Source organism: Camelus dromedarius, chromosome 29, assembly GCF_036321535.1.
Source record: "Camelus dromedarius isolate mCamDro1 chromosome 29, mCamDro1.pat, whole genome shotgun sequence".
In the NCBI taxonomy this organism is placed as follows: Eukaryota; Metazoa; Chordata; class Mammalia; order Artiodactyla; family Camelidae; genus Camelus; species Camelus dromedarius.
In genome coordinates this window covers 24,193,816-24,221,077 of record NC_087464.1, presented here as the reverse complement: position 1 = coordinate 24,221,077, position 27,262 = coordinate 24,193,816, and the positions used below count along the sequence as shown (strand labels likewise).

General features: G+C 48.0%; 2 protein-coding genes across 3 annotated transcripts in view; one reads left to right on the top strand and one right to left on the bottom strand.

The window, feature by feature from the left end:
• The window catches only part of REC114 (REC114 meiotic recombination protein), a 56,805-nt gene extending 50,677 nt beyond the window's left edge, over positions 1-6,128 (top strand). Inside the window, exons 5-6 of the mRNA XM_010977964.3 lie at positions 3,252-3,338; positions 5,893-6,128. Coding sequence (XP_010976266.2) covers positions 3,252-3,338; positions 5,893-6,048 — 243 coding nt within the window. The 3' untranslated portion in view covers positions 6,049-6,128. The remainder of the gene's footprint in view (positions 1-3,251; positions 3,339-5,892) is intronic.
• Positions 6,129-6,145: 17 nt separating this feature from the next.
• The window catches only part of NPTN (neuroplastin), a 65,008-nt gene continuing 43,891 nt past the window's right edge, over positions 6,146-27,262 (bottom strand). The window contains exons 5-10 of one of the 2 annotated variants that reach the window (XR_010378327.1): positions 19,441-19,574; positions 15,472-15,745; positions 15,082-15,174; positions 8,552-8,573; positions 7,718-7,792; positions 6,146-7,177 (exon numbers count right to left, since the gene is read on the bottom strand). Coding sequence is in view for 1 of the 2 variants with exons in the window: in XM_064480718.1 (XP_064336788.1) it covers positions 7,732-7,792; positions 8,552-8,573; positions 15,472-15,745; positions 19,441-19,574 (491 nt within the window). In the remaining variant the exon portion in view is untranslated. The remainder of the gene's footprint in view (positions 7,178-7,717; positions 7,793-8,551; positions 8,574-15,081; positions 15,175-15,471; positions 15,746-19,440; positions 19,575-27,262) is intronic. The other variant, XM_064480718.1, reaches the window with a different exon arrangement.

The window sequence follows — 27,262 nt, the reverse complement described above, 5'->3', positions numbered from 1 at the left end:
TTCCCCAGTTTCAAGCTGGGTTTTTTATTTTCTACTTTAAGCAGTGATTTTCCAAACCCGGCTTCCGTCACTTCAGCCTGTTAGTCCCCCGTCACCTGCTGGGCCAGGACAGTTCGTTTTTGCTGTTTCATCACCAGGTTTCTTGTCGTTTGTAGTTGACCTAGGGCGAACACGGATTTTACATCATTTATGATGAGATATTTTTATTTAAACAAGTGCTAGATGATTTCTTCTAGACTATGTTTATTTGCCAAATCCGATTTTAATGTTTTAGAATGCTTTTCCTTCATCTGTTTCTGTGTGGTTTTTTGTGACGATGTCTTAACACGAAAGCTGCTTGCTTACGAAACCCTAGGTCTAGTTTAAAACATTTTCGCCTCATCAGCTCCTGCTGTGTTCTCTAAGAGTCCCCTCTCTGCAAGTGAGGTGGAGTGGTTTATGACAAGGTGCTTCGTTGCCTATGATGATGTGCGCCTTAAATGGATCTCCTTTCTCTGTGGTTTCATCGACTAGTTGTTAGATTCAGGTTATAGTGCCCAGTGCATGGGGTGCCACAGGAGCCACAAAGGCCCCAGGATTTGGGAGCTGGGTTTGGAGTGCCTCATAAAGGTAATGGTGACACACCGGGCTAGAACTAGACACAGTTACCCAAGTACGAAAAGAAGAAGAGGTGTGTACTAGGCGGTACCAGGTACAGCCTGGGGGCTGTGAGCTGCAGTGGCCGATGAAGGCTCCAGTTCTCTGAAGAGCTGGTCGCAAGAACTGAGGTAGAAATAGCCCCACAGTGGCTGGAAACCTGCCGTGTCTGTTCCCAGTTCCCTATTGAGGGCTGCTCTGACCTGTGGTTGGGCGTTCTGAGTGGGCGAGGGCATGGTGGTGTCCACAGACGGCCGGCTTTGAAATCAGAACAGACCTAGGTTTGAACCTTGGCCTGTGAGTAGCTACCTGATGTCATGCAAGTCACTGAATGTCATCTGTGAAATGGGGAGACTGCGGTTCTGCCCGTAAAGCCCCTGGCGCGGCCCCTGGCAAACATCTAAATAACACGGGCCTTTATTACTGGGTCGCCAGTGCCGTCCCCTTTCAGGTCCGTCCTCCCCTGCAAATGAACACATGTGCATCCTGGTCAGTTCCAAGCAAGGGTCAGGGCCCCAGAGCCAGCAGGGCCGTGACAGGACGGAGTGGCTGCGGCTGCAGAGCAGAGGGCAGGGCAAGGCTCCTGCGTTGACTCCTCGGAGTGCAGGCGTGGTGAAGCGCACTGAGAACGCCTGGTCCCCCCCCCCCCCCCCCCCCCCCGGTGACAGCGTGCGCCCAGGGTCCCCTGGCTGCGGCCGCGCGAACCTGGTATCGTGCTCCCGTCCCCGGACTCCAGCTCAAGGGGCGCACGCTCTGCCAAGTTCTCGTCAGCTTGCTGCTCTCCTAATTCAGGTGTATCTTTTCCCCAATACCTGTCTTTTTTGGGTCTAAAACAGTTCTCTTCTTGGCAAATAGAATTCTGTGTCTTTCTATTTCAAGTTGAGTCATTTCCTGGCTCGTATTTTGTTTTTACTTCTCTTCAGCCTTGTAATTTTCCTCACTGTGGCCTAACCTGGTGCTTCTCTACCTGAGGGCTCCTAAGGCAACCCAGCCCACCCGGGGACGGGGGCAGCGCCTGTGAGCACCGGAAGGCCAGAAGCAGCAAGCCGCCGGGAGCTCACTCCTGTGCGCCTGGAACCTTCCGTGCCTGAGCATTGGGGCGGAGGACCGTCTGTCCAGGAGCCGCCCCGCCAGCCTCCGGCGCTCCTGTTGCGCTTTGCTGTAGCGCAGCGTGAGCGGCACGCGGATTTGGTTGATGTCTCCCTCAGTTGTGTATAGAACGCGGTGTGAGCTGGGCTGACGCGCACCCTAGGGGAGACACCAGACACCAGAGCTGGAAGCGGCACTGGCAGCGGAGCCTGACCCCTCTAGGTGAGGGAACTGGAGACGTGGGCTTGCCTAAGGGCTCCGCGCTCATTAGCGCCCCTCCTTTCGCTCATGTTTATTTTGGTATCTTGACTGGTTTTCTCTTCTCTTTGTTCTTTCCCTCCTCTCTGCTCCCCCCCCCCAAGTTTTTGATGCTTCCAGGTCTGCATTTCTGCTAATACCCACTAACTAGCAACAGCCAGCCTCCGTGTGGGACAGGACTTCTGGCAGGCAGAACTTGGCTCACGATAGACACACCTTCCCGGGAGGGCCTTGGTTCCTCCCTGTGCGACAGGACCAGCTCACACTTGGGGTGGGAACACCTGTCGGAGGATCAGCACCACGTCAGCCGCGGGCACCCAAGACGGCCAGGCCTGCAGCCCTGCAGCTAGGACGAGGGGTGGGGGAGCGGCTGTGGAAGTTGTGCTTTCAGGCAGAAGCAGCCCTCAGAGCCCTTTACGCCTCCAGGCCTCCTCCTCCACCTTGTTCACCATATCTGCCTAGAAAATAGACCGTGCTCTGCCCGAGAACCACCCTCCTGTAACTGGTTCCTCTGATACCGCGTGGGCTCCGGGGCATCCCTGCACGTGGTGCTTGGCACGTGCACCCCTCCTGCCTCCCTCCCTGTGACCTGAAGCCCCACCTGCATTCCAGCACCTTCTGGGTTGCATTCTCATCGTCGTCTTGCTTTCTGGGTTCTTTCTGGGCTGTGGGTTCTTGAGGGCCAGACCTCTACTTTGTTCTCTGTGGCCCCTTCCCTTTATCACCCCAGTGTTTAGTATGTAGTAGCAGAAATATTGTTGAATGAAGATATCCAGGAATTTTACGAACAGAACTCATTCCCTCAGAATGTCGAAAACGAGGTTTTAAGTTTTACCAAAAACATATGGTTCATCTTGCAACTATAGGGTTTTTTTTTCCCCATTTTGCTTTTCTGCAATGAACATGTATTACTTGAGTAATAATTTTCAGGAGGTGACAAATCATGACCATCAGAAGCTCGGCACTGCCCCCCAGTACTAGCACATGGTCCTGGGCTGGGCCTCTGAGGACAGAAGTTAACACTGCGGTGCCAGCCTGTCGGACACCGACCAGGTACAGGGCAGGCGCCTCTGATTTAAATTCTGTCTGTACCTTGACTGTGGTAAGTCCAGTAACAGCCAAGCTTAAAGTAGGATATATTACACCGACGATGATTTTCCCAGCTTTACCAATTTTTTCTTACTGTGAACATGAGTGCCTGTGTCTCCATGCCTGTAATGTGTACGATCATGTTCAGCCAGTCTCCTGATTCGGTTGTTTCACTGCAGTCACACGGGCACCCGGAGCAGCAGCAGGGGGCACCGGCCAGCTCGAGCACTCCAGGAGGAAGGACCTCGCTCACCTGGTTGGCTCAGGTAAGGCCTGTTTCCATGTTCAGTTTTATCAGGAAAAACAGTGATTCTAAAGAATCTGTATCCCTGTGTCCGCTCCTTTGTTCTGGAGCAGTGACTTCCAGTGTTCCCTAGAAGGCGGTTAGAGATGGACAGGCACTTGGCTACCCTCGTGTGGGCTGCGGTGGCACACGCTGGAGCGCCGGTCTCCCGAGGAAGTGAAAGAGAAAGAGTGGTCTGCAGCGTCGGCCTCTAAGTGTGAGAGAAGGAATTTATTCACCACTTTCCCAGAAAGAGGAATAAAGGGAAGAGTTTCTATTTACTTTTGGAAATGAAATTTGGGAACTAGCCTAAGACAAGTATCAATTTGAATTTGGAGCCGGATCACTGCCGGGGCACATAGTCAGTGGGAGGCTCTCAGCTAAGGCTGTGGGCAGACCCGAGAGGATTCAGCTCTGTCGCTGCAGACCCGGTTTCAGGCATGCCCCCCCGCCCCCTGCAGCCCGCCGTTTCCAGAGAATCCTGCAAAACTGTCCACTCAGGCTCAGGGTGCCGAGGCCTGCCCTGCCGGGAGCGCCTCCACGGTGGCCTCCCCCTCACTGTGTTCCCTGCAGACTCACAGTAGTTTATGCTTTCCACAGAACTCTGTGGAATTCCTCAGTATTCAAGGATGAATTGCCTTTTAAATTACCTACTAAACTGTGCCAACAGTGGTGTAATTAAGAAAGGAAATATGGGTGTTTTCTTCTGGCTCACCACTCACTCAAAATAAATGGACAATCATAGATTAAAACCTTGAGAGGTAAGAAGACTAAGAATTCATGTCCGTTTCTTTAATAACTCAGCAACTATGACAGAAAAAATTTTAAAGCCTCCTTGTCCAGCAGCAGGGCAGACTTCATAGTGCCCAGTCCTTAGCTTCATATCTGCACTGGGGTTAGAGGTTAACTGAATCAGAGTGGCTCAGCCACAAACAACATGAGCAAGGCAGGGTGTGATGTCCTTATTCAGGAAGTGTCCGTTGCTATAAAAGGTATACCTTAGCCCAGCTTACTAACATCCTACAGAATCATGGATCAACAAGAAAAAGCACCAGGCTAGGAGCTCAAGTCGTTCTATGAATATAAATTGGTAAACCTCTGAAAGCAATTTAGCAATACAGATAAAATTTAATGTTGTATCTTATTACCTATAATTCCATTTCATCTGCACAAATACACATATAAGGATGTCTTCCCGTGTTCTTTATAGGAACAAAATTGGAAACAACCTAATTGTTCACTTGATTGGATGCTGAGTGGTTAAAGAGCCCTGTGACCACAGTAGGATAAACATGCAGCCAGTAAAAGTGACACGTCTCCACCTGTTGACATGGAAAGATGCTCATAGTACATTAAGTTTTCAAAAGGCTACAAAGCATGTATGCTTTGATTTCCGTAGTAAACACACACACACAAAGTAAGTTTGGCAGGAAATCCACTAACACGGTAACTTTGGCTCTCACTGGGGAACAGGGCTCAATTTCACTTCATTTTCCTCTTTCTACCTTTAGATAGAGTCTGAAAAGCTGGCTTGAGTTTAGAAAAGTCAGTTCTATTCTATTCTATTGTAGATCCCAGAGAAAGGTCAGTTGTATACACACACACCAAACCGTGCCGTCCACAGGAAGGTTAGAAAACCGCCCACCTGACAGTTACTGGGAAGGCTGGACAGGATGACTGGAGTCACAGCCCCACACAAGGTGGGCCACACAGCCGGAGGCCGCCTCCCTCACGGCAGACTGTGGGCCCGGTGCCGCAGTATCTTCCAAAGTGCCAGGCGCAGTCGGACTTCTGTTTGGACTCCCCTAATATTTAAATACTGGACTTTAAAATACTACTGGTTACCAGAGCAGACAGACAGATGGCAAAGAAGCTTGTGAAAAATGCTATTATGTGACTTCATTTATATGACACGCTGGAAAAGGCAAAACAATAAAATGTGGAGAACAGATCATGGCTGCCGGGGGTTGAGGGTTCAACAACAGGAGCACGCAGCACGAGGGGATTTCCGGGGGATGATGGAAATGTTCTGTCTCGACTGTGGTGGTGATTCTGTGCCTCTGTGTGTCACACCTCACGGACAGGACCAGAACAAGGCCTGGTGAGCGAGTCATGTCCTTGGGATGGTCAGTTTGTGACTCTCTTTATTACATTCAGAGCCCAGTTTCCATGTGGTAAACTGCTCACATCCCTTCCCCCACCTATGAGGTGGGAAAGCGGACTGAGAGAGGGGAGTTCATTCACTGATAGGCTTATCAATCACAGACTTTCCAGCACCGCATTCTTCATTAAAGCAGGATCTTAACCGTGCAAATTATTTCACTAACATACTTGTATCCTTAAGTATTTCAAATCTTTCTCACTTCCTGGATGTACCTAGAAACATCATGTAGCGGGACTCTGAAAAGCCAGCACTAATTTCGGTGTCTGTTTCCCTAAGCTTGCCTGAAGGCAAAGTTCCTTCTGTCTCCCGCTGTTCGGGCTGTTCGGGCTTCCTCCTGTACCTCTGATGACCAACTCTTCTGCAATCCCCACAGTCGCTGCTGGCGTCAGAGGAGCCGGCGCTCGGTTGTGCGCTGTCTGCATGGAATGCAGAAGAGTTGGGCCCCTTTCTCCGCTTGTGCCTCTTGGATCAGAACTTCCCAGCATTTGTGGAAGAGGTGGAAAAGGAACTAAAAAAGCTGATGGGCTGAGGAACTAACGTTCTGTGTACATACGGGACTGAGGAACTTGAGAGCATTGGAAAAATGCTTCCTCCTAAGGTTAAAGAAGATACCAGAATAAAGAGAATTATTCCAACACCTTTTATCAATAGTTTATTTTTAAAAACAGGTGAATCCACTTTATTATACATCATTGCACTTCAACAATTACACAGAACACCGTACATGCATCTACCGTTACGTACCGCGTGTGAGCACCCTGCCGGGTGAGAAAATCTACACTCAGCCGTTAAATTAATGAAAAAAATACAGTGTCAACTCCAAAGTGTAACTAGTTGCATAGAATACCATGCTATATAACATTTCAAGGTCATTGAAAACAGAAGGTAAATTATAAAAGTTTGCCTTAATTGAATGTACAGTAAGATTCAACACATCAGTGCAAAAGGATTTAGGAATTTACATGATTTAACAAAAGAAAAAAAATCACTTAAAAAGCAATCATACATATATATTGCAATTCATTATATCCATTCAGTGGACTGTTCCAGCTTATCAAAGTCATAGGTTAAGCCCTTAAAATTAGATTTCAGTTTATATTACTCATCTCTACGTACCAGAACTGCACAATTTCCTCATCTGACAACATACAGTAAGGAATGAGTATCAGCAGCTTAAAAATGAAACAAGCATCATTTTATTTTGGATTTCTCCCATCCCAAAAATATAAATATATATATATATATATTTATATACTGTATATATCTGTAGGTTTTGCTGTACTTTACAAAAATGTATCACTAGATGGCAGCAGTGCATTTTAGAGCTTTGCCAATTGAACAGCTGCATTAAGTAAAAAATGGCGCATGCATGATCTGATGATCCTCAGAGGAACTTTTCACTTCTATTTAAATATTTTAACAAAGGGGGAAAAAAAGCAACATTCACAGCACATCAAGCCCAAAATAGTTTACACCTTCTACACCGAAGCATTGTTTAAAATGTACCTGGCTAGGTCACCCTTACAGGAGAGGCTAAATAAGGCATGCTTTAGACAGTCGTCATGGTGCTGCTCACTTGAAAGGGGAAAGAACCAAAGAGTGGTCCAAGCAGAAAATTTAGCAGGTCATGTTGCCACCAATTTCAGGAACCTAAAGACCTGCAAAGAAATAGTATTTAGAAATTAAAAGAGAAAATGCAGTGCCATTTTAAGACTCTGCCAAGTACCACATAAAACCAAAGCCCTGGTTCAAACAGCATGCTCAGGGATGTGGTGTGAAATTCTGATCTCCATGTGCCTGACCAGAAGGTGCTCTGGCCCGGCGCTGCCTGGCCACCATCTTGCTTTGCCCTCAGAAGTAAAGTGGGACCAAGTGGTCTCTGGGGACAATCCACCTAAGAAGGTGACAATTTAATTTTTACCTCTTTTTAAAGATACGTTAGAACTGGTACAAAATATTTATTTTGAAACATACATATTCTGAAATCGCATTTATATAAATAAGTGAAACTCAGCTGAAAATGTTCCTTTCCAGCTGCTACAACTGGACAGACAGAACTCGTTCCATCATTATCAGCTGCTCTGAAATGAACTAAAAGATCTCACAACGTAACACCAACTATCAAAGAATTTGTAACAAGGTCAACAGGGCACATTCATTTGAATATAATTTTTAAAACTTCTAAAGGCCATACTTACATTACGAGCAGTACTTAGTTTGTGTTTCTCTGGCGCAAGTTTTTATCTTTGTGATTGTTGGTAGAGTTGGTTTTCCTTTGGAGGAAGAATTGTATTACGAGAGTGAAACTCAAGGGCAGCAGCAGCTTTTGAAAGTACAACCCACGGAAATACAGCGACTCTCACTTACTGCCACCCCTGGTGTAGTCAGCAACTCTACTGCACAAGATTTACGCGTAAAACTATTCCCGCTGTGAAGTGCCTGCGCACCTGAAACCAGCAGGCCCTTCTGACTCCCAAGGCAGATGATACACAGGTAGCTTGACTATAAAGGTGAGACAGTAGTTTCTCTACTAACCACCACTGTCGAATGATGATGAATTGTATACAGACAGTGCTGTGCCCTCTGGCATTTAACTAATGTGGGCACTGTTTGCTTGCCTCTGACTCCTTAGTCCCGAGCTCTCAGATTCTGCTAATCTTGGATTGATTCAAACTTTGCAGTCTCGGATACATGCGATTGTTAACGGAGCCAGTTTATCCAGCTTGGTATTAACTTTAACAAAACCTGAAGTCTCAAATATACTGGTCGTATCCCCAATTTAAGCAATATGGGATGTGCAAAATTTTAAACTTTTTTTTTGCATGGTATTCCACTTTATATTGCTGCTAAAAACAAAACTGTACAGCCTGTCCTGGGAATCAAATGGCCGTCAGTCAGCTCCATGTTTGGCTACAAAGTCTACGCTGCAGCATTCATTTCCACTGTCCTCCCCTACAATCTCAGCTCCTCCCTTTGATTAAACTGCAAATACAAAATAACTCTACTCAATCAACATCCAATAAAGTACTTACATTGGCCCAGCTGGTTCATCGTCTACACAGGTGTTCAGTTTTTTAATAATCCATTGAGAGACAGGAGGAGAAAGGAGAAAACTGTGAGACTCTGCATAAGGATTAATAGAAGAGCATACAGCAAGTGGCAAACATGGCTACTCATAGCATTTATTCAAGGCCATTCCGTCTGGAGGTGCAAAACACTCATGGAGTTATTTCTAGGTTCAAGTTTTTAATGGCAGGTATGTTGTTTCAATGGTTTTAGTTAACACTTTGAATGCTTGTCATGAAAAACTGCAACTGTAGCGGACAGATCGGCTGCAACGTCATTATACTCATCCTGTCCCCAAGTTCCAGTGGTTCACTCTTAAATAGATGAGAAGACAAACCAACATTTCAGTTGTAAAATCCTGCTGTTTGTTTTCTTGTGGTGAATGCATGCAGTTTTGGCTCAGCCCTGCAGTGTAGATGGATGTGTATGTTCTATACATTTAGCTACACATCCTCACTTCCCCAAAGGACACTGTTCTTGCTGTTTTGTAATGTTTAGGAGAGTCTTTCGTCTGGAGAATGAGACAGAGGAAGCCACAATAGTTCAACCTAATGCTGGGTCAGCCAGGCTGGGCTACACCAGCCACAAGTGTACACATACCAGAGGATGTTCTGGGACAGACTGGGGAAAGCTGAACAGTGGTGTCATCCCTCCAGAAAAGACTTCAGACAGAAAGACAGGCTCACTCTTGGGCCTTGGCCAAAACCAGAACCCAAACCCTGATGAGCCACGAGTTCTCTCTTTTTTTTTTTAATCAAAAAGCTTATGTTATCTGAGTTTAGGTGCCTTCTTAAATTGATTATTTTATGATTCTGATTTGTAAGTTTTTCTTTCCTGTTTCAACTAAGGGCAACTTGGTCCCCTTTTTAGAATGTTGGGTTTTTTAAGAGCCCACAAAAGGGAGGGAACAAGTAAGTGCTCTTAGTTCCTTTTTATTTTATGGAAGTCAGGTGGACTAAATGATTCAGAACGGTTTGATTTTACTGAAGGCTTCTAGAAAAACTCTCAGCAGGATTCCACAAGGGGCTTGGTGCACATGAAGCAGTCATGGAGATCACAGCCTCGCGTAGGCACCCGCGGGGCGCGCGTCAGGAGCAAGAGGGAGACATTGCTCCACCTGTTCCTTCGAGGCAACGGAGAGGCAAAGCCACCACCGGCACACACAAGTGACTGGAGCAAAGTAAGATTTCAAAAACAAAAGCAAAACAAAAACAAACTAACCACGAACCAACGACTTCTCAGCCAAAACAACAGGCTAGCGACACACCAGTGTCCACAGGATTCTACTACCAACGACAGTGCACTGTCACACAGCACAGAGGGCAGGCTAGGACTCGGGGACACCCACGACACCTGTGCGCTGTGCACACAGTGCAGGTACACGAGGACATCGGGCACCGAGACACACGAGCCCAGCCTGCATCGTCCCTCACCGCAACACCCTAATGCTCTCAGCGTCCCAGCCAAGCCAGCTCAGCTACATGCTAGCAACTAAGCACTTCAGGGACTTAAAGGAAAACACACAGGAGCAAACTTAGAATATTTTTAGTGCTCCGAAAATACAAAATTCTAAAACAAGATAGTAGATTCAAGAATATCATCAATCTACTCCCAACTTGATGAGAAAAAGCAGGGGAGGGGGAATCGCAATAGCCAAGCTAATCTTTTCAAAGCTTAACGCGGTCAGCACCAACCCAAGCACTTGGCACCGCGAGCTTTCCTTTCTTCGGTAGTGGGGGGACATGGACGCCCTGGCGCCTGGCGGGTCACATCATCTTCCAGCCCAAAGAGCCAGTAACGTGCAAAGGGCTATACGTGAGGGTCTGAGCGACACTGGCCCTGGTGTAGCTGCCATGCCTGCAGGTGGGAGCGGCTGCTCTTCACGCTGGGGTCTGCACCCCAAGAGCCACAAGCCCCTTCCTCTCTCTCCCCAAATCCATTTTCACATTTACAAGGAACAAAGAAAAGAGCCTGGCATTTCCCACTCTCCTGGCCTGCATCGCCATCTGCATCAGCACTCTCCCTTTACGGGTCAAACAAAAAACAACTTGACCTCCAACGGGGAAATCAGGAGAGAGAGAGAGAACAGAACTACAGAAAAAAGGTACGAAAATCAAAGTAAATGAGGATTAAACAGCAAACTGAAATCCAAATTAGTTGTGAAAGTGAATGAAGTAAACTTGAAGAAAAGTGTTAACATTATGAACTGTGCATCGTATAGACTGAAGCGGAGATTAAACAAACTCCAAAAGCATGCATATCGCTCACTTACCACCATGTTTTAAGGGTTTGATGCAATTGAGGGGGAAAAAAAAGAAGTCATAGTAACCGACAGGTATCAACATACTCCCAAACCCTCAGGCCACAAGACAGCCACTTAAACGATGACTGTTCTCTCCACTGGGTATTGCTCACAGCCACTGGCTCGGTGAGAGGAAGAGGGCTGGGGGAGAGTGGGGACAAGATGCTCTGGAATCTGTCTATGAGTGAAGTTCCTGGTGGAGCTGCTGCACACCCTGATCCACCTGAATGTTTGTCTTCCCAACCGAAGGCACTAGCGCCCTCACTCCACTGAGCTGCCTCAGACTCTGGAAGGGCGCTCTGCGACGCCTTTAAGTAACAGGATACCTGATACAATACCACCTCCAAAGAGATGGCTTTGAAGTCAAAATGAGTTGTCTGGTCAAAGCTCCTCCTTCTCTGCCTTATCCTACTTAGGGTGGGGTTTTATGGTTTCTAAACCCACTTAAATTTTGCCTGATCTCAGCAGAGAAGCAGTAAACCCAAAAGAGATTAGCAGTTACTTCCTATTACCTTCCTTGTTTGGTCCTACTGTATTTTCTTCATAAGGTAACTTGTTACTGACGCAGAATGACCCCTGGTTAAGAAACAACAAATGTGTGTTTTGCTTGTCATTTTAAAAAGTCACATTTCTTTTCCAACATTCCTAGCCTGTTGTAAAGCTTCATCTACTACCGATGTGTTGACCAGCTAATCGGTTTTGGACTATTGAGAATAGCTCTTAATTCTAAAGCGTCTAAATCAGGCTGGAAACATCAGAGCTACTAAGAATGGTTCCCACAAAACCTCAAATACCTTCTCCACCAGTAACTTGAAGAGTCCCCTTACTTGCTCACAAAAATTACTCCCCTAGCATGAAGACAGAAAGCTCTTTTTGATGCCACTGCTTCTTTTCTTAAATCAGCTCCTGTTGTTTTCATTCAGGGTCACTAAAATGTACAGAACTGAAGGCCCCAGCAACTCAGCAGGTTTACGCCCCATCTCCCCGGGGGCTCAGTCGGCAGGGAACCAACACTGACGGTGTGCTCCAAGCATTACGTCCGGCAGTGAGATGGACGGGAAGGCTAGAGGGATCTGAATCTTGGTCTTTTTAGAGAATTACCTATTTAACATTTTCAGTGTATGCAGTCAGGAGGTGAGTAAAGTGAAAAAACAAAAAAAAAGTGAAGCCCTTACTTGGCTCCTGTTACTGAAAACACTGAAGGTAAAAGGTGTTATGCAGATGACCTGCCTACAAGACAACTCCCCGGGGCACGATCCTCAGAGACCGGAACAGAGGCCTAAACGGTCTGGATGTGAATTTCACTGATAAGATGTCCTGAGTATAGGCCGGGAGACAAAAAAGTCAAGGGCCTTTTTTTTAAATCCTGGAAGCAGCTAGCCCTTAACCCTAAGTACCATCTGTGTGAGAAAGCTACAGCAGTACGTGCTTTGCCAGTAGAACACGCTCAGGCTGAATCACACTGTTTCCGTTCGTACGTTCTGATACCTTTGCACCGTCCCCGTAGGGCTTTGTTGGAGTAAGGGGCTGAGTTACCAGAAATTCACAGGGTGCCTGAACATGAACACGGTGGGTTTTATGTGCAACTTTTTCATTAAAAAAAGTTAAAGGATTCAGAAATAAATCACTGGTGTATCTTGATAACAGAATACTCATTTGGCAGAGAAAAAGCATGTCAGACCCATAAAACCACCAGTTTTCACAGTGGTATAAAGAAATCAACACAGAGCCATAAATGGTTATCTGACAGATAAAAATCATCACCTCTAAAGCTCCAAACTTGCATCAGATACAATGTGCTGCTTCGTCCATTCCAAAAAGGAGAGTACACATTACACCTGTGTGTAAACCTGGGGACGGGCACGTGGGAGGAAAGCCTGTGAGGTGAGTCTGCTCCTAGGGGGCCTGCGCAGGCGCTGAAGGGAAACTGGCTAAAGGAAAAAAAAGACGCTGCGTAAGGAAAACTCACAGAAGAACAATCAACTTTTTAAAAAGTTACTTCCAGGAGAGGAGAAGCAAAAAGGGCAGGTTGGAGCGGGGCACAGGAGTCCAGAAGAGTCTGAGAGAAGGAGGTGGAGAGACAAAGGAGCAAACTATGGGATGGACTGCTCGAGCAGGAGCAGGGATGTGGTGAAGAGTGGCTCCTGGACCATGCTGGCTGTCAGGAGGGGCGGAGAGAAGGCAGACACTGCAGTGACTCCAGCATCCCCGGTCGGTCACCTCGATTCAACAACAACAGCAAAGTGGAAGCTGCCTGCAGTACAGTATTCTTCTAAGACACTAAAGCATGGAGGCTCTACTTCGCACTTACCCTGCAGTCATCTCTTTTACGTAGGATTCATTCACTGTCTATGATAATTTAGCTCAAAAGAGGTATTTTTCCTCCAGGAAGCTGTTCAGATTTGCTGGCCACAGATGTCTCCTGTAACAAACTGGTCTCCATTTGTGTTCAACAGCCTTGGGATTCTTGAAAAAAAAAGACAGCTGCTTCCCGGGGCAGATGCCTGCGCTTGCCAGACAGAACCAATACTAACCAGACCTAACTTGATGGCATTCCACATACACTGGGATAGCAGCCTGGTCAATGAAGAAGCTTCTACAAAGACCGAAACCTCCAACAGGGACAGGCTAAGCCAGTGGGTCACTCTGCCAAGAGAGGGACAGGCAGCCTTGTCTTAAAATAAATCAGGTTTTGAAGCGCATCCGACCTTTTCCTGACTTTTTGCATCTCAACCTTTCCAAAGGGAAAGCTAAGAAAGGTGGTATTTAGCAAAGCAAAAGCATTCAGAGGGGATGGAAAAGCTCTTTTCAGAAGTGAGGCATAACTGCTCCTAAAAAACATACACAGGAAACACTGACAGGCAACTCTTCTCCTTTACTCTCAGATCTAAACATAGGTCCTCTGCCTTGGGAACCAATTTGTAGCAGGAAAGAGAAATTTAGAGAAAAAAATGTTATGCATATAGTGGAAATCTTAAGAAAGCAGTTTCGCTCCATAGGATAGCAGTTCTGTGGACCGAGGAGGAGGAAAGTAAGAATCCCAGGATGCGCTCACGTTTCAGGGAATGAGCCCACTTATCTACAAAGGCCCACCTGCTTCCAGCTGACGTCCATCCCATTCCTGTCTAGTTCATTGCTGACCTGCACATTTGGATGGAAATCCACCAGGTCTCCCCAAATACATCGTTCGTTTCAACAAAAAACCTTTTCACCAGCCTCACTACAGCACTCCCTCTACCTAGTACAGACAAAAGATTTAGGAGCGGCTGAAGGAAAGGAAAAGAAGGGGAAGTGACTGCTGCTCTCAAACACGTCCTTCCGGAGAATCTGAAGCCACCGTCACGGCTTCCGGGCTGCACCCTTTCTGCGGGAGCACCAGACCTCCCTTAGCGTTCTCCATGGACACACACAGCTGGTGCTGCCATCCTGCTGGCCAGCCACAGGCACACAGGCAGCTCACTGGGGCAGGGCCCGGTACCACAGTGCACAACACAGGCCCAGGACGGTCAGACTGGAGCTGGCATCCTCCCATCTCCCAAGATTGGCCTCCACGGAGCTTAGGTGCACACCCTTCTAGACCAGTCAGTGACAGGCAAGTGGCCGTAATGGTCAGCTGACCAATTAACTTGTTTTTGCTGATGACGTCCTAAGGCGGGAGGTGGGGAGTGGGGCCCGGTTAGGGATCTGAAGGACTACTGACGCAGGGCTCCATTAGTAGCTTCCCCAGTTGCAATCACAGGGTTAGAAACGGGCCATCCGTAACAAAAACACAGAAAACTTCCAGGACCTCTTCTAACTCTTAAGCACGTCCAACAGCCTGAGACTCCTGTTCTTCCCAGCGCCTCACAGTTCACGGTGGTGCTGCTGCTGCTGTCAGCTGCTTCTCTGACCCTCGGCCAGCCTGGGGGTGCCGCCGTGGGGCATGGACTCCAGACGCTAGTGCTGGGCCATCTGTCTTAAACTGGGCGTGGTGGACCCATCAGGTGCTCTCCACCATTCTTGTCTGTGAGACAGGCAAAAAAGCCAGACGGCCGGGGCCTGCTTCACCAAGACCCTTCAAAACCTTTTGATCGGACCAACCAAGGGAACCAAAGGCTGACTTTTGTTCCAATGGCTTTTCCCAATAACACTCTGGGATGGGAAAGTTACCTACAGGGGCTACACCAGGCAACCATGTGACAACCAGTCAGATACCTTAAATCTGCCTGAAAGGCCAGGCGGCCTGCGATCTCGGGGTGGCTTCTAGGCTTGACTTGGATTCTCCTCAAGCTCAATCTGCCTGATGATCTGTATTGAAGGAGGACAGAGCTGAACAAAGAGACTTGACAGCTGCCCATTCCCCACAAGGGGCCTGAAGGGCAGATGGGACTGGGGTTTGGAGGACACCCACATGGAGGGACTGAGCTAGTAATTATAGCTCGAGGTGGCTAATCTTAGGGGGAGAGGGTGAGGAACCAGTGTAAGAGTATTCCTTCTCTCCTTCTGGGCCTGAATCCCAGCACCCTTACAGTCCCCTCTGGGCGCCTGGGAACCAGCCCAAGGAGCCGGCCCAGCAGAACAGCTGTTCTGTAGGGATGCTCTTACCGTCAGGAACTTCATCTGGTCTCTTTCTCTTCTCATACACGACAATGATCACCACGAGGATGATGATTTCAGCCAGAATTCCCAAGAAAGGCCAGAGTGGGGCCAGGTGGCTCCGTACCCTGAGGACGGTGACAAAGGAGGCAGAGCCAACGGAGTTGGTAGCATTACATTCATACTCGCCAGGGTCTTCTGTGATCTGCAGGTTCATGATGCTCAGCTCCGTGTAATTGTCCTTGTTGATGATGAAGAAGCGGCCAGAGCTGTTGACAATCTCCTGTGCAGGAGCAGAGAAAGCGAGAGAACACAAAGGTCAGAGCAGGCAAATCCGTGCCCGAGACGGGGTAACAGGGTGCTTGTCCATCCTCAGCAGGTTACTGGCTGGGACCAAGGAGCAATGTCTAACACCGTCTTTGTCCAAGGAACTTTAAGTACTTAATCACTCACTTCCCTTCAATCTCAAAAACAGCAAATCAACAAGCTTCTAATAAAGCCAGGGCAGAAGCCTCCCCTACTATTGATCCTCTGAACTCCGCAAACTTCTGTGAAGTGAAGGGAGGTCCTACCCTATGGACCCGGAAAAGAACGACTCAATCTAGAAAATGCTGCTCCAAACACCAGGGAAGAAACTGTAACAGGGAAGGATGGAGAAGGAGGGCGCAGGACCGCCTTGGTCAGGCACATATCTGGTAGCAGCAGGCCTATCGATGACTCCGGAGTCAGCACATCTACACGACGCGCGGTGAACTCTGGGAAGTCTCCCTGAACTTCTTCTAGAAGCAATGCTGAGAAGTCAGAGTGGGGAAAATTCATACCTTTCACTTCCTTTCAGAATGACAGGGTTAAAGGAAAGTTCATCCAGTCAGTTAGCAAATATTTCCTAATGTATGCCACATGTTTTCTGTCCTGCTGAGGGGGAGGTGAGACAGAAGGGGAGAAGTATGGCACAAAAATGAACAAGGAGACTGGCCTCGAGGGGAAAGCAGAGCTCCAGAGGGGTCATCAGAGGGATGTGGTAGAAAGCCCCAAGGTGTGAACGGAGCACTCTGGGCCACGGAGTGAGTGGCCACAGCTGGAAGGAGTCTGGGAAATCTCCATAGAAGAGCTAACTTTCAACTAGACTGTGGGGGAGGAGAGCTGACAAAGCAGGACAGGAAAGCTCCAGGCACACGTGGGAGGCAGAGGTGAGACGATGACCAGGGCCTGGGTGGAGCGGGGACAGGCTTGCAGCACTGATCTCAGGGGACACTAGCAGGGGAAAAAGTGACTCATGGGCCAGTCCACATGCAACGACTAAAGCGTAATTGGAAATAGTAGAGGGGAAAGGGAAGGACAGTCCCCAGAATGATGCCTGACTATGCCAGAAATCCTGTCCACATCTGCATGAGAGCATGGCTGAAATGCGAAACTCACGGCTTTCAAAATTAGAGTCATTCTGTGAAGCTTCAACTCTAGGACTTGGGAAGCTGCCAGTTTCTCTAACCCATGCTCTGCTTGCTCACTAATTTTATGTTTTTCACTTATGACCTGAGGTGACTGGTGTCATCTTTGGTCCACAAGGCTTCAATGGGTATTTTTAAAATACCATCATACGTAAGAGACTTCCACCTTTTCAATCAATGCATAATAAGATACTGGGTGGGATCTGTCCTACTGTCACAGAACTGATGAGGTATCAAAAGTACCCCATATTCCAAAAAAGAAAAAATGGCTCAAACAAAGATGGGGACAGAGTCCTTCCAAGGGCTTATGGAAAGGGAGCCCCATAAGGCTATCTCATCCCCAGTCATCACCTAAACTACATTACCCCAGTCAGGCTCTAAGGCAGAAGGCAGGATTGTAGATGACAGGAAGAGAGTTAACACTTGGCACTGTATCCTTCCACCTGGCAGCCAAGAGAATCACTCAAAGTTTGGGGGCGCCAAAAAGAAAACATCTCTTTCCGCTGGGTGTCTGTTCAGGCAGGCGACTGGCTGGTGCGCCCTGTGCCCCTGTCTTGGGAAGGAGTTACCTGGAGTTGAGAGGCCACAGCAGCCTACACTCCCACCACCTGAAAGCCATGATGTTCAAGCTCCCTCCACTCCAGAGGGTCGCCTTCAGGCGAGCAGACTCCAGCGGTGAGAAGCTCAGGACAAGATCACCCACGGCTAGAGCTCAGCGGGCATCGGAGAGGTCCACTCGGCAGACCTCTCATACTGAGGGCTGGCACCCGGAAGAGCTCACGCAGCTCCCAAGAGACTGAGCACCTGGATACCTGCTGCACAGAGGCCAGTCTCTTGAGGCCACAGAAGAAGCAACAACCAAGAATGGACTACAAAAGCCAGAGAAGTGAATACTTGTCCCTTCTTCCCTCCCCACACAGGAGAGAGAAGCAGCCAGAGGACAGAGCAAGGACACTCCTCTGCTCTCTTTGCAGGCTGCAGGAGAGGGGGCAGAAGATAAACTGGAATGTTGGATTGGACTCAACTCTTTAACAACAGAGAGGTCCGAGGAAGCTGTAGGGCCTGTCCAGAAGACTAAGTCAGAGAACTGCTGAAACCAGCGTCTAGGAAGACATGAAAGCATTTACCTCAGCACTCAACCAAGCTGAGGCTGTTCAGAAACTGGCTTTCAAAAGCATCAACCTAGAAATAGCTTTTCTTCGTCCTGTCCCTCTTTCGTTAAGTCTTCTGTCTACCGGGGGAAGAGCAGCTCGGTGGCAGAGCACATGGTCAGCACACACACGGCCCTGGGTTCAAGCCCCAGTCCCTCCACAAAAAACAGATAAATAAAAACCTACCTACCTCCCCCCACCAAAAAAAAAAAAAGTCTTCTGTCTTTCAAATGATATATAGCTTGAAAACAAGAGGAAGTAATAATGTTTTATTTTCAGTGTCTTCCAGAATACAACAGATAATTAGAAGTCTGTGGGCATGAGAACAGGAGAACTGATAACACCCACTGAGGACTCCCAACCGGCCCTGGCAGAAGCTCCAGGGCCCCCCACCAGGACCAGTAGAGAGAAACGGGCAGTTCCTTGCTGGCACCTTAGAGGCCCGCTCTGAAAATGCCAGCCAGCAGCAGTTTCGCCTCTCCATTCCACCCTCATCCCCTCATGAAGGGTTCCTCAAACCTGGTCCTCACTGTTCGTGTGAGCGTCCTTCTCACCACTTGACATGTTATTACTGGGAGGCCACCGAGTGGGAATAATAACGTACTTGAAATAAAAAAAACCGGAACTGACCCTTTAGTGGGCTGGCCATCTGCCTTGATTAGTAGGTAGGTGATGGACTAGATGCTCTCCAGGGTCCCTCCGATTCCAAAGGCTGCCCGTCAGGAGGACGCCTGAAGGGGGCGGTGCTGGGCTCACAGCGCCGGGGAGGGCTGTGTGACCCCCCCACCCCCGGCAGACATCCATCGGGGGGGAAGCAGGAATCTAAGGCTCTGACTCCGCCAGTTTCATCAAGAATCATGCCACGGATTAGAAGAGCTGTTCCTTTGACCTCTTGTGAAGCAAACACTGTCGGATTCCCAACGTCTACGTTGCCCGTGGGCCCCGTCAGACTGTCCACTTCTAACGGGTGTTTCGTGTGCTCCAGGAATATACTAGTAACCGCCTCACTGCCTTGCCGTCCCCAAAACGAGAAAGGTGCATTAAGACCACTTCAAGACCAGCATTTTCTTTAGAACAAATGGACTGGAATAATAATTAAAGTTTAAGATTGGCACAGGCTCTCCTGGTGTCCTGTCTTGAAGGCAAGCAGCCCTACAGCTTTACTAAATCACATATAGGGCTCCGTGCTGCTCAGAGTCCGTCAGTGACTTCCAGGTTCATGAGGCAGCCGTCCATGACTCTGGAAAGGGTGACCCAAGCCACACCAGCCAACGTGGCAGGCTGCGGAAACTGGTCTAGATGTCCAACCCCCCCACCCAGGAGAAACTCCAGCAGCCACGGGGACCAGGTCCGGAGAGCCAGCGCTGCCTCCTACTCACCACGAGCATACCGTTCTCCTTCTTGCGCCAGATCCACTCTGGGTGGGGGTAGCCAACCGACTTGCAGTACATCATGGCATCCTGCCCTTCGTTCTTGTTCTCGCTCCGTTTATGGCCAGTGATGTCAGGAGCAGCTGTGAGAAAGAGCATTGAATATAGTTACCATGGGAGCCTATGCTGAACAGAATACAAAGCCCCCACCTACTGGCTCAGAGCCCTGCTTCTAATATACTCCGGCTTTAGACTCACCCTCCCATTCAGCTTTGATAGCATGCATTTCAAGTCAGAACAGAGCAATGGAACCAACCCTATTCCCTACCTCCAGGCCACCAAAGCAGCCCAAGCAGACCCCAGGATTACAATGTGTGAAGTTCAACTAATAATACAGGGGGTCCTCCAACCGACTGTTAAGAGGGCACAGGCTCAACTGCCTTAAAGCAAGCCATCCTTTGAAGAAAATGCAAACAGCAGTTGTTATCATCTCTTCTACTAGTCATGATATTTTCTTAAAACACATGAACAATAATTCTGGACTGTGAAATATCATACATGCCCGTAAGGAAATGAGAGATCCCTGAGAGCAAACAAAACAGGACTAAAAATCAAGTCCTACTGCAAGGTATGGAGGAGCAGCAAGTGCGTGGAGAAGCTGTGTGATGAGCCCCATCGGCCAAGGCTCTCCCAGGAAAGGGGATCCAGCAAGCGGGTCCTCACAAGGGAAGAAAGGAATGAACGGGAAATTCAGCCAGTGTCCCAAGAGGTTTTATTAGCAGCTTAAGAATCTGACTTGTACATGTGAGATGCAGTCATCTCAATGAACTCAGTCCTGGGGGAGTTTCTAGACATGCTTAAGGCGACTGGTCTTCTCCACTTTCAAGAATCCTTCAGGAAGAAATAGACAGTGCCCATGGTTTAAATGTTAGTTAAGTTTAGAGGATTCAAGACGCCTGAGGTAAGGGCTAACTCTTGGAATCTGGCCTTCTTTGCTCTTAATTGGATTTCCCACCACGCCTCACCAGCTGCACTGATGGGAAAGCAGTGAAACTCGAAGTAGGCCGGACGTCACCTGGCTAAGTCGAGAAGGGGAAGTGACCCGGTAAGCCTGGTCCAGGCCCCACTGTTGCCGGTTCCTCAGTTATCCCGCGCTTCAGTTCTGTACTTATCATCAAAGGGAGTAATCCTAGCCACTGCCTACATCCAGTGTGCTTGGACAGAGAGAAAAGTGAGAGGTCGAGACGTACGAGCCTATGTAACTGTTACATCGTGGGCTGACCGCATGCTTCCCCTACGACTGGCAGGCTTGGTGTGGCTTCAAAATACTCCAAAGTCCTGCTACTCTCAGACCGTGCATCCCAGACCACCTCCTAGGGCACCTGGATAGTAATGGAATGAGCCAAGATGCAAGCTGCCTTTATAGCCACTGCCTACCAGACTAAGGCCTGCTTAGTACTGCTCAGTGTGAGGTGTTTTCTGCGTAGCACGTTATAAAGGAAATGTCTTTTTGCTTTTCCAGGCATAATTCCTCACTCCAGAAAGGAGTGGGTCACGCTGGCTCAAGTTCCCATCACAGTCACTCAGACTCTTCTCAGGCCTACTGTTCAACCTGGTCACCCTTCCTCGGGGCTTTCTCCACTCAGTAAATCACGAAGGACCATGTTAAGCATGCCAAGGAGTAAGCTCCAGAGCCGCAGCCCAAAACAGCAGCCAGGGTTGGGGAGACACACAAGCAGAGGAGCTGCCATGTCTGCCCCTGGCTCGGTCCCCTTCACCTAACAGGCATTTGCTGAGCTCTCACCACCCACCGCGTACGTCCCAGGGTAGGGGTGGGGGCCCATTCTGGTGAGGGGAATTTCAGCAGTCGTGGAGATAAGGGAGCAGGCCACTCATCTGCAGGAAGAGCACTCCAAGCAGAGGGAAAGGCAAAGGCCTTGAGGCAGAAGCGTGCTTGTTATGCACAAGAACAGCATGGAGTTTAGTTGAAACACAGTAAGCAAGGGGGAGATGGGAGAAGATGAAATCAGAGAATGTGCCCAGATTGGATAGGACTTTACAGGCCAATGAAATTACTTTGGCATTTACTCTTAAGTCAGCTGGGAAGCCACTGGTGAATACTAGGTGCAGGTATGAAATTATCTGTGTGCTTTGACCGGCTCCCTCTGGCTACTGTGTGGACAACAATTACACAGAGACAACAGCGGAAGCAAGGCCAATTAGGAGGCTTTCAGAGCAACCCAGGCACAGGAGAGGGTAGTGTGGACAAGGGCAGGGGCAGTAGAAGTGAGGAGATTCTGGATGTATTTTAGAGGTTAAGTTAATGTATTTGTTAATGCACTGAATGTGGGATGTGAGAGAAAAAGGCAGTCAAAGATGATGCCAAAGTTTCTGGCCTGAGTAACTAAGAACAGAGTTGCCAGTTACGGAGATGAGGAAGACCACACAAGAACTAGCACGTTTGCTTGCCTGCTTGCTTGTTTTCACTTTGTTTTGTTTGAGGGTGGAGCAATGCTGGTAGTAAAATCCAGTTCAAAGGTTAGGACATGCTAAGTTTAAGAGACTTATTTACTTAACATCCAAGTGAAACTGCCAAGTAGGCAGTAGAATATCAGGCCTGGAGCTCAGGGGAGTGGTCTAGGGTAGAGATGCAACTTTCAGAAATCAGCCTGTAGGTGATACGTTTTTGCACTTTCATTCTCCTTTGCCCCACAGAGAATACCCAGTCTGTTTACTCTGGTCCAGTCATCCGACTAATTCCAACAGTACTGTGAATTCACTAACATTAGTTTTTGCTTTAGAAGACTCATCCCTAAGAATACACATGAGAACCATGTAGAGGCTTAAGGCTGAGTTGGTTTATGGTTCCAGAGCCTCTAAAACGCTACTGCTCTTGGAGGCCACGACCTGGGGAGAGGGGTGGGGATGGCCTTCACCACTGCCTTGGTGCTCGGGCCGAGGAGAACACTTCTTTCCCCTTCCATTCATCTGCTCCAGATTCTAGAGGCTTCTACTTACAGTGCAAAGGTGCCTTAGAGGCTACTGTGTGCAGACACTGCACAGGAACCGAGGCCCCCCCGCCGACCCCCCGCCCCACTTTACTGGCTGTAGTGAAGCCTACAGGAAAGCCCTGTCCATCTTCTAAGTTAGATCTACTGCTGCTTTCTCCTCAGCCCAGCAAAGAACACGGAGTGAAGCTTAGGAGTAATATCCTTTCTACCTAATGTACTCAAAAGAATATTGCCCTGACTCTTCACCCCTGGGACGGTGGAAGTATGGCTAGTGTACTAGGCAGGGAGGTGATTAACCCAAGCCACACACCCAGCTCTTACAGGGAGTGATTACAATGATCACTTTAGCCTCTGGGTCATTGAGAAGTTTTCCCACTTCTATCTTTATGGCCACTGCTCAATCAGAAAGTCTGTTCCTGCCCCACCAGCTGAGCAGGACAGCCAACCCCCAGCACGAAAGGTATAGGCTCTCAGAGCACGTGTCAGTAGTGGCCAGGGAGGGCGCCCCTCAGGGCTCAGAGTCCACCTCTTAAATAGCCCACAAATTCTGGTTATTATTCTCTCCAAAAGGTGGAGCCTAATTTCCCTCCCCTTGAGTATGGGCTGGACTTAGTGGCTTGATTCTAAAGAATAAAATATAGCACATATTTTACATATACATATAAATATGTATTTATAAAATGTATTTTACACATAGAAAATATATGTAAATTTATATACATAAAAATAGAGGTGTGGAACTTTGGAAACTAGCACACAAAATACAATGTGGCTTCCTCCTTACACACACATGTGCACTCTCTGTCTCTTGTCTCTCCCTGAGATCACACACTCTGAAGGAGGCTAGCTGCCACGCTGGGAAGGCACTCAGCCTATGGCTAGGCCCACATCATGAGGAATGAAGGCCTTCTACCACCAGCCACTGAGGCGGCCATCTAGGAAATACATCTTCCAGCCCTCATCAAGTTTTCAGATGACTGCAGACCCAGCCAACAGCTTGAGAGACCCTGAGCCAGAACCACTCCACTAATCTGCTAATTCCTGCCCCACAGAAACTATGCTGTAAAAAGTATCTGTTGTTTTAAGCCGGTAAGTTTTGGGGCAAATTATTATGCAGCAACAGATAACAAAAACAACCACCCAATGAAGCAGACATCACCCCATTTTTATAGACCAGAAAACTCATGTTTGGTAAAGTTACTTAACATCTAAAATTACACTGGGAGTACTGGAATCCAGATTCAGGGCTGACTCTGGAGATCATGCTTTTTGTACTTCATCATATAGAAGAGGAAATAAGTCAAACTGGAACAGAGTCCATAAACAATAAAAAATATACAACATGCATTACTGGTAATTGCCCAAATGGCCTCTCTGCTTGTGGATGTACTAGAACACTCTAGGCCTGAGGTGGGACTGATCCACCTGCCAGAGTTTAAGTACTTCACGTACTATAATGTAAAGAGCTCTGAACTTTAGGTCACAGAAACGCAGCTCTGTTGCGACTTCTTGCTCATTAGCTGAGTAAGCTAAGGCAAGTCATTCCCCGTCCTCTGAGTTTCAGTATTACTTTTGTAAAATGGGAACAAAATACCCACCTACATCATAGAGGTCTTATGGGGATTAACTTATATCTATCAATCTAGCACTTGATTGGAGCACAGGGTCAAAAATAAAAATTTACACTGCGCTATGAGGGAAAGGAAAGGTTGGGCTAAGGCATTACTGAGTTCAGAGAAATCAGAGATACTGATTATTATGTTTCTCCTGGCTTGCTGCTACAGACAGGACCTCTGTAACTCTAGTAAGGTTTACTCAGGTCAGATACTGACAAATTATAACGATTAATGGCCTATTTATATTGGTTTCAGTGCCTCGCCTCGCATGGGCTTGCCATTTAATAAGGAAGTGCTTAATCAGATCCTGCTGGTCTGCAGGCAGGTCTGAGGAGTAGGTCTGAGGAGCGGGACAGAGCAAATACTGCCTACTTCCACTGACATTCTCAAGGAGGCACAGACTGGGCAGCAAGGAAGTAACAAAGAGATTCTTAAAAGAGATCACAGACCCACTTGAGAATTAACTGACCTTGTTAGCCACATACTCTAATCACATGAGTTAATGGATAGATCCCTCCAGTAAACTAGTGAATGGCCGAAGCCAGGGTTCCAGAAGAGTCTCAGTTGCTCGCCAACACCTGACCCAATTTCACTGCCTGGGCCTTTGGCTGAGGACAAAGACATGTTCCTCAGCACCCTCTGCTGCCTGACCTGCAGGCACTCAGAGCGGAGCCTCCACCTCCTGTGTGGCTGCTGGCTACACCAAGTGTCACCTTGGGCAATGGAGACATGTTCAGCTGAAGCGGACATTAAATAAAGTTAATGCCACAGAGTTGAGACAGGGATCAAAGTATGGGGCCTCTTACCTGGACTGCTTATTTGGTGCTCACTTTTCAAAGCAGATTCATAACCTTTTCAAATTTTCAAAGAAACTCCATCCTTGAAGATACTGTACAATGTCTCATCGTACAATATACTGAGACTGCAGAGGAGGTCTCTTTGCTTCCTTTATGCAACCCATCAAATCCCAGAGACGTCTCTGCTACAGCAAAATAGAGGCCTGGCTTAAGGCAGAGGAGAGCTAAGGCCTGCTGCTAGCCAAGGGCCGCGCGAGCAGCAGCACGAGCAGCAGCTCGAGCCTGGCCAACGCGGAAGCAAGCAAGCTGCTGGCCCCCGGCTCAGGAATTAAACTGAGGAGACGCATCAGTGGCTGTGAAGAGCAGAGCAGCCTGTACTCTGCAGACGAGGCTCGCCCTCTCCTGCAGGTGGAGCTACTGAGTAGGACGCGCTGAAGTCTCCCCTAAGACAGCGATTCTAACCCTGGCTGTAGACTGTCATTGTCCCGAGTGCTTTTAATAAGCCTGATGCCCAGGCCACATTTCACACACATTAAATCAAGTTTGAGAACCACTGCTCTAACACCTTTCCTGGTGTGAGTGTCCGAGATCAGTGGACTATGAGGAGGGAAGGCCCCTTAAGACAGGGAGGTGAATGAGTGGAGGTGTGGGGGGCACTAAGGTGACATTCCCGAAGCTGAAACACTGACAGTCACTACCACTAGGAACAGAAGCTTAGAAATCATTTCCTTCAATAACCCAGCCTCTCATCTGTGTCCATATACGGGAACCACAGCCCTTCAGCGCCTTACAGAGCCTTCAAGACCAGCTGCCTCGACCTGCTTCGTCACACATCTGGGGCATCTGAGGCCCAAGGGAGGAAAGTGACTAGTCAGGGTCATGGTGAGTTTTTAATGGGAGGGCTGGGAGTAGAAACCATTTCTTCTAACTCTCAATCCAACACGTTTTAATTGTTACATGCTAAACACAGGGGTGTGGCTCAGTGCCTGGGAGCACAGGCCCTGGCACTGGAGTGCCTGGGTGAGAACTCTGGCTCCACTGGTTAACTCTAGTCACACTGAACAACTCATTCAACTTCCTCAAGCTTCAGCTTTCTCACCTGGAAAGTGGAGATAATAATGGCATTTCCCTCAGAGAGTCGTGAAGACTACAGGAAAGGGACAGGTAACGAACGCATCCAGCACGGTGCCCGCACACAGTACATGTGCAATGACGTTCGCTGTTCTTATTCTTACTAAGGGAGGGCAGGGTAGCACCCTGAAGAGAGGAGAATAAAGAACAGGTGGTTACTTGGGCTAAGGTTGATGTTCAGAATGATCAAAAGCAGCTTCAAGACATTACTGTTACGCTTTCAAAGACTTTTCAAATTGGGGCAATTCTGACTCAGAATCAGCTTTGACATCAGCTCTGACCTAAACTATGTCACAACCTCTAAACATCTTCACCTGTCAAACTAGCTGCCTGCTGAACGAATAAATGAGTGTAATACTGCATGCTGCGGGTGCTGCCCAAATGCGAGATGCGTGTTATCACTCTTACTAATCATGTTTGTCACCATCACCAGTTTGACTCAACCGGGTGACTTTTGATACATCGCTTGTAAGGCCGTGCAACAGAGTATGAAACAGGGATGCAGGGCAAGGTCACTTCTAGAAATCCTAACACTTCATCATAATATTCAAATAGAAAGAAAGCTAGGAAGTGGGGAGGAGAAAAACAAGATCAATCTTGGCTCTCACAGCCACCAAAAGACTGAAACTCACCTGAAATGTCCAGCGAGAGGGGGTGATAATGACAGGCCCAAGAGGACACCAGATCCAGCCCTTCGTGGGGCTGGGATGTGCCTTTCACAAGAGGCAGTGGCATTTTTGGTGCAGAGGATTTGACGACCTCCAAAATCCTTGTCTAAAAAGAGCAATAAAACTCAAACTCTCTGTTTCTTGGATTAATCAGAACGGCTGAGGAGTAAAGATAGGATCTGGGAGTCATGAGGGGGACTTTCTCTTTATAACTTCGTAAATTACACAGAAAATTTTAATTTGCTTTATGAGCACTTTTTTTAATTTCAGAAAAGGAAGAAGGGAAGAAGGAGGAAGTAAGGATTAGAAAGGTTGAATAATTACAGAGAGAGAAAATTCAACACTATTCATTCAAGAATGCTGTATAGTAAAGTGTGGAGTCTCTGAAAGACACAACCTCTGAAGAATCAAAAAGCTCAAAAAGGAAAGAGATGCCTCCCTAGAGTGACCTAAGCTGCCCCCAGAGAGGCCGGGCTGTGGGGCAGAGGTCCCATGAGGTCTAGTCATTGCCGTCTCCTGTCCCCTAGCCAGCCCTGCCCCGCCTTCCACCCCCAGTGTCTGCTCAGGTCACCTGCCTAATACCTAAGAAATGTAATCCTCAACAGTAA